At 42.2% G+C, this 13,080-nt stretch overlaps 1 protein-coding gene across 1 annotated transcript; it reads left to right on the top strand.

Annotated features, from left to right (window-relative positions):
• The first annotated feature begins 8,981 nt into the window (after window positions 1-8,981).
• On the top strand, window positions 8,982-12,713 carry LOC123988875. The gene has a single exon (XM_046289630.1). The coding sequence runs from the start codon at window positions 8,982-8,984 to the stop codon at window positions 12,711-12,713; it is 3,732 nt and encodes a 1,243-aa protein (XP_046145586.1).
• The last annotated feature ends 367 nt before the right edge of the window (window positions 12,714-13,080 follow it).

Raw genomic sequence — 13,080 nt, 5'->3', positions numbered from 1 at the left:
TTCGCTGAATGAGGCCTTTTGCTCTGGCTTCGCCGTTCCAGCGAGTTCGAAGAGCACTTCTCCCGATCGCGTCTGACGGATGGTCTTTACTTCGACCCCCGCTTCCTCCGGCTTGACCGCCGTACGCAGGTTTGCTAGCACCTCAGCGTAGCTGCTGCCTTCAGCTGGTTTCACTACCACAGCTGCGGTACGCGGTTTTCGCCTGGGCTTTCTTTTCTTCTTCTTTGGCTTTGCCTCCGGAGAAGAGGCAGTGATCGGAGGTGTTGAGGCGTCGGGATTTGTTGCACGTATGGGAGCACCGGTCTTCGCAGCCTTCAGTTTCCTTCTTCCCACCGCGATATTCCAGCCATTCTCCTCATCCTTCAGCCTCTTCTCGGCTGGGGAAGTCTGGGACGCTGGGCTAGTCCTCTCCTCGCGCGCACGCTTCCGTGCGCCTGCATCCTGAGGACCCTGGCAGGGTTGGGCAGCCTCGAGGGCGTCGGTCAGCTCCAGTAGTCGCGGAAGGCCGTTTTTGATGGCCATCGCGACATTACGCTGCTTCGTCGTGGCCGCCGTCATTTCGTTGATGACGTCGCGAATCTGCCGCACAAGGTCGTCGAACACTCCTATCTCGTCATGTGGTTGAGCAGTCTGAGGCGCCTCCGGTTCCGGGACCGCCCTTGCTGCCACCGCTCCTTCACTCACGACGAGTGGTTCCTCACCGCCCAGAGTAGGAAACGTCCTGCCTGTTCGCGGAGGGCTCCGCGCCAAACTCTTTCTCGGTGTGAACGCCTGCTCTTCGTTGGTCAAGGTTTCTTCGAGATCAAGATCTCGGTCAAAATCTTTTTCCGGACGAGGACGTACGATTCTCTCTCCTCCTTTGCTAGTGCTAGTGTTGATTATTTTGCATTCCATAGTTATTCTTCTGCTACTCCAGGGTACCAGGCCGTCTCCGAACGAGGTCGCCTCCGGATGTGGAGGGGTGATCACGACCGCAGCTACCTCCATGACTGCGGTCGCTTGTGGCTTGTGGGCGGGGATGTGGCATCCGTCCCAGCCGTGCCACTTCATCCTTCATCAGCCTCCTGGTACCCCCTTGGGTGCGGTGCGTTGACACCGGGAGCCTCCAGGATGCGCGCGCTTTACAGATCACCCACACATCCCTTTCGGGCAGTGTCACCGTAACCGCTACGCCTCCTGACCCGTCAAGAAAAGCGAGCGCCCCTGACACGGGGAACAGACGCCGACCAGAACGCCGCCCGATACGGGAACAGACGCGTTCTGGATTTCAAGTTCCAGTTTTGGTCCGCGGTCGGTATTTTATTTTCCGACTACCCTGCATATCTGCCGAGCATTCCCCTATCCGCCACCTGGGGACGCGTCCGGTGGGGGACCGGAAAAAACCCCGTACGGAGTATCTACATTAGATACGTAATATACATTTAATAACAATATCATTGTTACTATATCTACATCAGATGAAGTTTAATATACGGATTTAATCCCACAGTCCAATGTACATTTAATAACATTATCATTATTACTATATCTACATTAGATCTACTGCAATATACTGATTCCTTCCCACAGATCAATGTACATATAATAAAAGTTTCGTTATTACTATATCTACATTAGATATAATGTAATATACTGATACCTTCCCACAGATCAATGTACATGTAATAACAGTATCGTTATTATTATATCTGCATTAGATATGTAATATACATTTATTAACAATATCATTATTAGTATATCTACATCAGATGTTATGTAATGTACTGATCTATTCCCACAGACCAATGTACATTTAATAACAATATCATTATTACTATATCTTCTTTAGATATAATTTAATATACTAATCACTTCCCACAGATCTATGCACAGATTGTAACATTATCGTCATTACTATATCTACATTAGATATAATGTAATCTACTGATACCTTCCCACAGATCAATGTACATATAATAACAATATCATTATTACTATATCTACATTAGATATAATGTAATATACTGATAGCTTCCCACACATCAATGTACATATAATAACAGTATCGTTATTACTATATCTACGTTAGATATGTAATATACATTTAATAACAATATCATTATTACTATATCTACATCAGATGAAATGTAATATACTGATTCAATCCCACAGACAAATGTACATTTAATAACAATACCATTATTACTATATCTACACCAGATGTAATATAATATAGTGATTTAATCCCACAGAACAATGTACATATAATAATAGTTTCGTTATCACTATATCTACATTAGATATAATGTAATATACTGATACCTTCCCACAGATCAATGTACATGTAATAACAGTATCGTTATTACTATATCTGCATTAGATATGTAATATACATTTATTAACAATATCATTATTAGTATATCTACATCAGATGTTATGTAATATACTGATTTATTCCCACAGACCAATGTACATTTAATCACAATATCATTATTACTATATCTTCTTTAGATATAATGTAATATACTGATCACTTCCCACAGATCAATGCACAGATTGTAACATTATCGTCATTACTATATCTACATCAGATATGTAATAAACACTTAATAACAGTATCGTTATTACTATATCTACATTAGATATAATGTAATATACTTATCCCTTCCCACAGATCAATGTACATATAATAAGAGTTTCGTTATTACTATATCTACAATAGATATAATGTAATATACTGATACCTTCCCAATGATCAATGTACATACAATAACAGTATCGTTATTACTATATCTACAGTAGATATGAAATATACACTTAATAACAATATCATTATTACTATATCTACATCAGATGAAATTTAATATACTGATTTAATCCCACAGACCAATGTACATTTAATAGCAATATCATTATTACTATATCTACATTGGACACAATGTAATATACTGATACCTTCCCACAGATCAATGTACATATAATAATAATATCGTTATTACTATATCTACATTAGATATAATGTAATATACTGATACCTTCCCACAGATCAATGTACATATAATAACATTATCGTAATTACTATATCTACATTAGATATGTAATGTACATTTAATAACAATATCATTATTACTATATCTACATCAGATGTAATTTAATATACTGATTTAATCCCACAGACCAATGGACATTGAATAACAATATCATTATTCCTATCTCTTCTTTAGATATAATGTAATATACACTTCGCAGAGATCAATGCACAGATTGTAACATTATCGTCATTACTATATCTCGATTAGATATGTAATAAGCACTTAATAACAGTATCGTTATTAGTATATCTACATTAGATCTACTGCCAAATACTGATTCCTTCCCACAGATCAATGTACATTGATTAACAGTACTATTTATGCTATATCTACATTGGTTATAATGAAAAATACTGATCCCTTCCCACAGATCAATGTAATTTTGGTAACAATATCATTATTACTATATCTACATTAGATATAATGTAATATAATGATCCCTTCCCACCGATCAATGTACATATAATAACAGTTTCGTTATTACTATATCTACAATAGATATAATGTAATATACTGATACCTTCCCAATGATCAATGTACATACAATAACAGTATCGTTATTACTATATCTACATTAGATATGAAATATACACTTAATAACAATATCATTATTACTATATCTACATCAGATGAAATTTAATATACTGATTTAATCCCACAGACCAATGTACATTTAATAACAATATCATTATTACTATATCTACATTGGACACAATGTAATATACTGATACCTTCCCACAGATCAATGTACATATAATAACAGTATCGTTATTACTATATCTACATTAGATATAATGTAATATACTGATACCTTCCCACAGATCAATGTACATATAATAACATTATCGTAATTACTATATCTACATTAGATATGTAATGTACATTTAATAACAATATCATTATTACTATCTCTTCTTTAGATATAATGTAATATACACTTTCCAGAGATCAATGCACAGATTGTAACATTATCGTCATTACTATATCTCGATTAGATATGTAATAAGCACTTAATAACAGTATCGTTATTAGTATATCTACATTAGATCTACTGCCATATACTGATTCCTTCCCACAGATCAATGTACATTGAATAACAGTACTATTGATGATATATCTACATTGGTTATAATGAAAAATACTGATCGCTTCCCACAGATCAATGTAATTTTGGTAACAATATCATTATTGCTATATCTACATTAGATATAATGTAATATACTGATCCCTTCCCACAGATCAATGTACATATAATAACAGTTTCGTTAGTACTATATCTACATTAGATATGTAATATACATATAATAACAATATCATTATTACTACATCTACATCAGATGAAATTTAATATACTGATTTAATCCCACAGACCAATGACATTTAATAACAATATCATTATTACTATATCTACATTAGATATAAAGTAATATAATGATCCCTTCCCACCGATCAATGTACATATAATGGCAGTATCGTTATTACTATATCTACATTATATATGTAATATATATTTAATAACAATATCATTATTACTATATCTCCATCAGACGAAATTTAATATACTGATTTATTCCCAGAGACCAATGTACATTTAATAACAATACCATTATTACTATATCTACATCAGATGTAATTAAATATACTGATTTAATCCAACAGATCAATGTACATATAGTAAGAGTTTCGTTATTACTATATCTACATTAGATATAATGTAATATCATGATACCTTCCCATAGATCAATGCACAGGTTGTAACATTATCGTCATTACTATATCTACATTAGAAATGTAATAAACACTTAATAACAGAATCGTTATTACTATATCTACATTAGATCTACTGCAATATACTGAATCCTTCCCACAGATCAATGTACATTGAATAACAGTTACATTTATACTATATCTACATTGGATATAATGTAATATACTGATGCCTTCCCACAGATCAATGTAATTTTGGTAACAGCATCATTATTACTATATCTACATTAGATATAATGTAATATACCTATCACTTCCCACAGATCAATGTACATATAATAACAGTTTCGTTATTACTATATCTACATTAGATATGTAATATACATATAATAACAATATCATTATTACTACATCTACATCAGATGAAATTTAATATACTGATTTAATCCCACAGACCAATGTACATTTAATAACAATATCATTATTACTATACCTACATCAGATGTAATTTAATATACTGATTTAATCCCACAGACCAATGTAGATTGAATAACAATATCATTATTCCTATCTCTTCCTTAGATATAATGTAATATACACTTCCCAGAGATCGATGCACAGATTGTAACATTATCGTCATTACTATATCTCGATTAGATATGTAATAAGCACTTAATAACAGTATCGCTATTACTATATCTACATTAGATCTACTGCCATATACTGATTCGTTCCCACAGATCAATGTACATTGAATAACAGTACTATTGATGATATATCTACATTGGTTATAATGAAAAATACTGATCCCTTCCCACAGATCAATGTAATTTTGGAAACAATATCATTATTGCTATATCTACATTAGATATAATGTAATATACTGATCCCTTCCCACAGATCAATGTACATATAATACCAGTTTCGTTATTACTATATCTACATTAGATATGTAATATACATTTAATAACAGTATCATTACTACTATATCTACATCAGATGAAATTTAATGTACTGATCTAATCCCAGACCAAAGCACATTTTATAACACTACCATTATTACTATATCTGCATCAGATGTAATTTAATATACTGATTTAATCCCACAGTCCAATGTACATTTAATAACAATACCATTATTACTATAGCTACATCAGATGTAATTTAATATACTGATTTAATCCCACAGATCAATGTACATATAATAACAGTTTCGTTATTACTATATCTACATTAGATCTACTGCAATATACTGATACCTTCCCACAGATCAATGTACATATAATAACAGTATCGTTATTACTATATGTATATTAGATATGTAATATACATTTAATAACAATATCATTATTACTATATGTTTGAGAATCCGCTCAGCCATGATGGCGCTCACGGTCGATCGATTTATCGATCGGGAGTCGACCATCTAGGTAACGCGTGAGCAGGGGTCTTCTCGCCGGCTCGCGCGCAACGACGCCATTATTGATCATCGATCACCGCGAATCACACGTGAAAATCTGTTTCTGCTCAACTCAAATTGTTCAAGTGCAGTTCATCTGTGAAAATCACCAACCAAGCTCAGTGAAGAGATCACGATCCACAGCACCTGTGCAAGCTACTGGATCAATAGGTATTGTTCCTTTTACACATAATTCATTGTACACGTGAGCCGCCAACCACGTGCCGATCACGCACACGCTCATGGGCATTATCACAGCAGCGGGCTGAATTAATATAATTAACGGCGCTGAGAAGCTCGCTGTTCGCAATTTGTAAAAGCATTGTTCAGTTACCACAGACCAGGTGACAGATCAAAATAATAATCTATGTGTCTCGACTCATGTAACTTCATTATTCACGACGAATCATTGTAATTTGAAACTCATTCAGACGGTTCATTTTCTCACGTGTAAAATTCAAAGCGGATCATTGTACGGTTCACCATCAATTGTCAGATCATCTTGTTTATTTCATTTTAAACGTGACTCAAATAAATCAATTTGTGAAACCGACCCAGCAAGTGAAATTCTTTCCCCGCGCAATCCATCCAGGATTTCCATCATTCCTGAACATTTGGTCCTTCGAGCCGGATTGCGCCCTTGCTGGACTCGGTTTTCACAAAATTGCTCATTGATCATTGTTCGTCTCAAGTCTTTGTCTCGTGTTCGTAACGGTTTCGGTGGTCGGCCATCTTGGCATTTCTCTTCCATTCAAATTCACTGACACTCTCGCCACTCAATAGGTGGCGCTCAGACGACCGACTCACCAGTCGATAAAGAAGACCACTGCTCACCGAACGCTCACCGAACGCTCACCGAGCCTAATCAACCTGCTCACCTCTGATCACCCATGGCTCATCCAACGAAGCCCTCAGACAAGTGGAGTGAAATGGAGAGCTCCAAGGAATCATTGGAGGTACCTGACAAAAGCTCATCGGGACGATCATCGCCAGCTCAGGCTGCGACGGAACCGACACGCCGTACACCGTCGCCGCATTCGCACGCCACACGCGCGAATGCACCCTCCACGCTTCCTGTCGAGCTCCAGCTCAAAGTCCGCACTCAACAAGGACGGCTCCGCTCTATGAAGCGCCTGCTCACCAAGTTGCAGGAGAATGCTGGCCAGCTCACTAAGGAGGAATTGGACGACCTCAAGCAACAAGCCGACGAGGCCTTGAAAGCGTTCAGCAAGGAGCACGCTCACTTCGAGGTGGTCTGGCCCTCCTCAATGACAGATCACCCCTATTTTTCTGAAGAGCTCCATGAGAAAATGCAGGACGCTCACTCCGACGCCAAGTCTCTGATCGCCAAGGAGAGGGCCAGGCTCACGGCTCAACGACCGGATCAACAGCCTGATCAGCCCAGCAAAACGCCAGCTCAATCTAAGTTGCCGGATATTGCACTGCCTAAGTTCAATGGCAGTTACACCGATTGGCCCTCATTTATTGATCTGTTCACCTCAGTCGTGATCAACCGAGAGGACTTGGACGACGTCCAGAAATTTTATTACCTCAAGGGATGCCTGCGAGGAGAGCCGCTCAAGATCATATCGAACCTATCGCTCACCGGATCATCGCTCAATTCAGCCATCGCCCAGCTCAAGAGCCGCTATCAGAACAAGCGCCGGCTCATCCAAGCGCACTTAGATCAACTGGCGTCGCTACCTGCTGGACCACCGGTTATGGCAGCCGAGCAAGCGAAGAGCCTGAGCCAGCTCATTTCGACAGCTCTGGAGACGAGGAATGCCGTGCTCAACTTGGTTGATCCAGGAACACTAGGCGATTGTATGCTGGTGCATCAAGTTAGCCGCAAGCTGGACCGTACAACCAAGGAGAGGTGGGAGTCGTCGCTCGGGGCGACAACTGAATTTCCAAGGTTCGATTCGCTGGTGGAATTCGTCACCGCCCGTGTGAGGACCTTGGAGTCGCTCAGCGAGGACCAGGCGAAGGCAGCTCAACCCAGAGCGGCACCAACGCGACAGACAGTGCAATCCACGCAGCTCCGAAGGCCAGCTCACACAGCAGTAGCTGCAGCGCCAGCTCGACAGCCAGCTCCTCGAACGGCACCCGAGAGGCCCGACTCAGAGCGACCATCGCCGTTCGAGTGCTGCGATTGTTGCGGAGGGCAACATTATATTGTTGCGTGCTCACTGTTCCGAAGCATGACGCCCAAAGTAAGAGCTCAATGTGTGGAAAATAAGCGCTTGTGTTACAATTGCCTGGGCAGGCACAGCGTCCGCTCGTGTAAATCCACGCAAAAGTGCAAGCACTGTGGAGGGCAACACCACACGATGATCCACGAAGGCGAGACGCTGACAGCTCAACTCCAAGCCGGTTCATCTAAAGCAGCCTCCTCATCCGCTCGCACCACCGAGTAGGACCTCGGTGCAGTCGTTAAACCAACAGATCACCAGACACTCCTTGCAACCGCTCAAGCTCTGCTCACCACCTCAACGACAGCTCACCAAATCCGCATCTTAATCGATCCAGGTTCCGAAATCTCGTTCATCTCCGAAGAACTCACCCGTCTGCTCAACCTTCGGAGACACAGATCATCCATCACAATCATTGGTGTTGGTGGAACAAAATCAACTGAAACAAAGGGTGTGGTCACTGTCACACTCCAATCAAGGCATTCACAACAGACTGTCTGCATCCAGGCTCACGTGCTCACAGCCGTATCGACAATCCTGCCATCGTTCTCAATGAGAACTCCGGATTGGCCTCACATTAAAAAACTGAGGTTGGCGGACAATGATTTTTTGACACCAAGACCAGTCGATTTAATCATTGGAGCGGATTTCTACGGAAGGATTATCAAGCCAAACATCATCAAGGGCTCACCAACAACACCAATTGCTCAACTTTCCATTTTTGGATGGCTCGTCATTGGCCCAGTCAACGAATCACATTCAAACACTCATTATTCACATTTTGCAGTTGCTCAAGACGACCAGAGCAATCTGCAAGAGCTGCTCACCAAATTCTGGGTTCAAGAGGAATCACCAATGGATATTCCAAGCACGCTCACTCCGGAGGAAGAAGAATGCGAATCACATTTCTGTGCGACTCACACTCGTGATCACACTGGAAGGTACATCGTTCGCATTCCACTCAAGGCACCAGCATCGCTCTTAGGCAATTCACACAAGATTGCTCAAAGATGTCTACAAAGCACGTTGCGACGACTCTCCAAGGATTCAACATACAACCAGCTCTACGTCGAGTTCATGAAAGAGTACGAAGAATTAGGACACATGGCAAAGGCTCCAGATCACCAAAGAATTTCATCAAGAGAGGCTGAGAACGTTGGGCCTGATGGGGAGATGACCTTGGCACATGATGCTTCGGCATCAGGAGGGTTGAGGGTCTCTTCTGACGGTTCAACACCTCAGACCTCTGCTCATCTTCAACCATATTATTTGCCTCACCATGGAGTTCTACGTCTCGACAGTTCAACAACGAAGCTCAGGGTTGTATTCAACGGATCAAAAGCTACGACATCAGGCAAATCAGTCAACGATTTAATGCATACTGGTGCTAATTTGCTCTTGAATGTTACAGATGTTCTAATTTGGCTTCGCCATTATCACCACATTTTTGCCACAGACATCACAAAAATGTATCGCCAGGTAGCAGTTCACAAGGATGATTGGGATCTCCAGCGAATCCTTTGGATCGATGAAGACCGCAATGTCATCCCTTACCAGCTCACAACTGTCACGTACGGTACAAAGGCGGCTCCCTTCCTGGCGACACGAGCACTCATGCAACTTGTTCACGATGAGGGTCATCGATTCCCTCTGGCAACGCCCTCGCTCACACATGGCAGATATGTGGACGATATTTTTGGAGGAGCAGACTCAATCTCGGAACTTGTGGAGGTCGCTCAACAGCTGATTGCATTGTGCAACGCGGGCGGATTTCCACTCGCAAAATGGCATGCGACTCACCCAGATCTTCTACGGGCTGTTTCGTCATCCACACAATCGTCAGCTCCCATATCATTTGACGACTGCACTACCAAATTACTCGGAATTCAATGGATGCCTCAAACCGACAATTTTGGCTTTTCATCCACGATCACAGATCAACCAAGTAAGTGCTCAAAACGCCTCGTATTGTCCGAAGTGGCCCGGATATTTGATCCATTAGGTTTCGTCTCACCGGTAATAGTACGAGCAAAAATGCTATTACAAGAACTCTGGCTACACAAAATCAATTGGGACGATCCATTACCGTCTCAAATTGTATCACGATGGTTCATCATCAGAGAAGATCTCAACAGCTTGGCCAAGCTATCGATCCCAAGATGGTTCAACACATGGAGCAATTCAATTGTAGAAATTCATGGGTTCTCTGATGCTTCTCAACTTGCCATGGCAGCAGTGATTTATATCACTGTCAGCTCTCCGTCCAACGACTCAATGACGTCACTTGTCTGCTCTAAGACAAAGGTTGCACCACTGAAGAGGCTCACAATACCAAGATGGGAGTTGTCTGCAGCACTCCTATTGGCAAAACTCACAAAATATGTTCAATCAACGCTCAAGGTAAAAATCAAGGCAACGCACCTGTGGACGGATTCTCAAGTTTCGCTCATATGGATCAAATCGCAAGCATCACGTTGGAAGGATTATGTTCGGAACAGAGTCATTCAAATCCAAGAACTCACTCCAAATGCGCATTGGAGGCATGTTCCAGGTACTTCTAATCCAGCCGACTGTGCTTCCCGAGGCATTTCGACAGATCAACTTCAACGATTCGAGCTTTGGTGGAAAGGTCCCCCATGGATGGCTCGAAATCAAGATCATTGGCCAGAGCAAAAGGAATTCTCAACTTTAAACAGCGAACTCGAAGTGAGACCCAATGTCTCACTCTTTGCCTCAGCTCAAAAGCTAAGTTATCATTGGGATCTCATTTACAAATATTCATCTCTTATTAAGCTGTATAGACTGACTGCACTTTGTTTCAGGTTTGCCTCACGGCTTAAGAGAAAGCTCGAAACTCCTCCTGTGATCATCATACCATCCTGCGACATGGAGAAGGCGCAGCTCTTCTGGATTCACGCGACTCAACACTTGTATTTCACCAGCGAAATCAAGACGCTCAACTCAGGCTCAACCCTGCCTGCAACTCACCCCTTCAGTCGCCTCACCGCCTTCATCGATTCGCAGGGAACAATACGAGTAGGAGGAAGACTCACAAACACAGCGCTCAGCAGGGATGAAAAACATCCAGCGATCCTCCCACGGGACGCTCACCTGTCGAAGATCATCATTGAAGATGCTCACAAGCGAACATTTCACGGAGGAACGCAGCTCACGCTCGCATACATTCGACAACGGTACTGGATCATCGGTGGCAGAGCTCCTGTAAAATCTCACATTTTGAGATGTGTCGTGTGTGCTCGTCAGAGGGGGATTCGTGCTCGTCAGATGATGGGTCAACTACCTCTCTGTCGAGTCACACCATCACGACCATTCGCTCACACCGGTGTCGATTATGCAGGACCAATCACAATGAAAAATTCAAAGGGAAGAGGCTCGAAAACAATCAAGGGATGGATCTGCGTGTTCGTATGTTTCTCCTCATCAGCTGTTCACCTCGAGGTTGTCAGCGATTACTCAACCGAGGGATTTCTGGCAGCCTACAGAAGATTCTCATCACGAAGAGGGATCGCTCACAAGTTGTACTCTGACTGTGGTACAAATTTCATTGGAGCACAGGCAGAGCTCAAACGCCTGTTCACGTCAAGTTCACAGGAGCACCGACAGATCGCATCGATTCTGTCAGCTGACAGCACTCAATGGATGTTTAACCCACCAGCTGCTCCTCACATGGGAGGAAAATGGGAAGCTGTGGTGAAATCAATCAAGTACCATCTCAGGAGAACAATTGGTGAGCTCTTACTAACATTCGAAGAGTTTTCCACTCTCCTCACACAGATCGAAGCGGTGCTCAACTCAAGACCATTGGAGCCGCTCAGTGACGATCCCGACGACATTTCTGCGCTCACCCCAGGACACTTCCTCATCGGTTCAGCGCTCAACACGATACCAGAACCATCACTGCTCGACGTCTCACCAGGTAGATTGTCGAAATGGCAACTGATCCAGCAGAGGGTTCAACACTTCTGGTCTCAGTGGTCTCGACACTACCTGCAGAGACTTCAATCAATCTCAAAGTGGCATCACCCATCGAACGACATCAAGACAGGCTCGTTGGTGCTGCTCACGAACGAGCATCTTCCACCGAGCAAGTGGCCACTCGCAAGAGTGACCGAAGTTCACCCCGGCAAGGATGCCCTCACCAGGGTTGCAACCGTGAAGACTGCAACCACGACTCTCGTCAGACCGATCACCAAGCTTGTCATCCTGCCTGTTCACCATCAAGCTGAGCTCACCTCTGCAGAAACATCATCAACGAGTTGCTGATGGCGGGCGGAAATGTTTGAGAATCCGCTCAGCCATGATGGCGCTCACGGTCGATCGATTTATCGATCGGGAGTCGACCATCTAGGTAACGCGTGAGCAGGGGTCTTCTCGCCGGCTCGCGCGCAACGACGCCATTATTGATCATCGATCACCGCGAATCACACGTGAAAATCTGTTTCTGCTCAACTCAAATTGTTCAAGTGCAGTTCATCTGTGAAAATCACCAACCAAGCTCAGTGAAGAGATCACGATCCACAGCACCTGTGCAAGCTACTGGATCAATAGGTATTGTTCCTTTTACACATAATTCATTGTACACGTGAGCCGCCAACCACGTGCCGATCACGCACACGCTCATGGGCATTAT

Source organism: Osmia bicornis, unplaced genomic scaffold (assembly GCF_907164935.1).
Source record: "Osmia bicornis bicornis unplaced genomic scaffold, iOsmBic2.1, whole genome shotgun sequence".
Classification (NCBI taxonomy): Eukaryota; Metazoa; Arthropoda; class Insecta; order Hymenoptera; family Megachilidae; genus Osmia; species Osmia bicornis.
The sequence above is the reverse complement of the archived record's forward strand: the minus strand, read 5'-3'. Positions and strand labels throughout refer to the sequence as shown.

What these genes read in the sequence shown, in the direction of transcription:
- LOC123988875 (XM_046289630.1), top strand. Translation starts at nt 8,982, where the DNA reads ATGAGAACTCCGGATTGGCCTCACATTAAAAAACTGAGGTTGGCGGAC.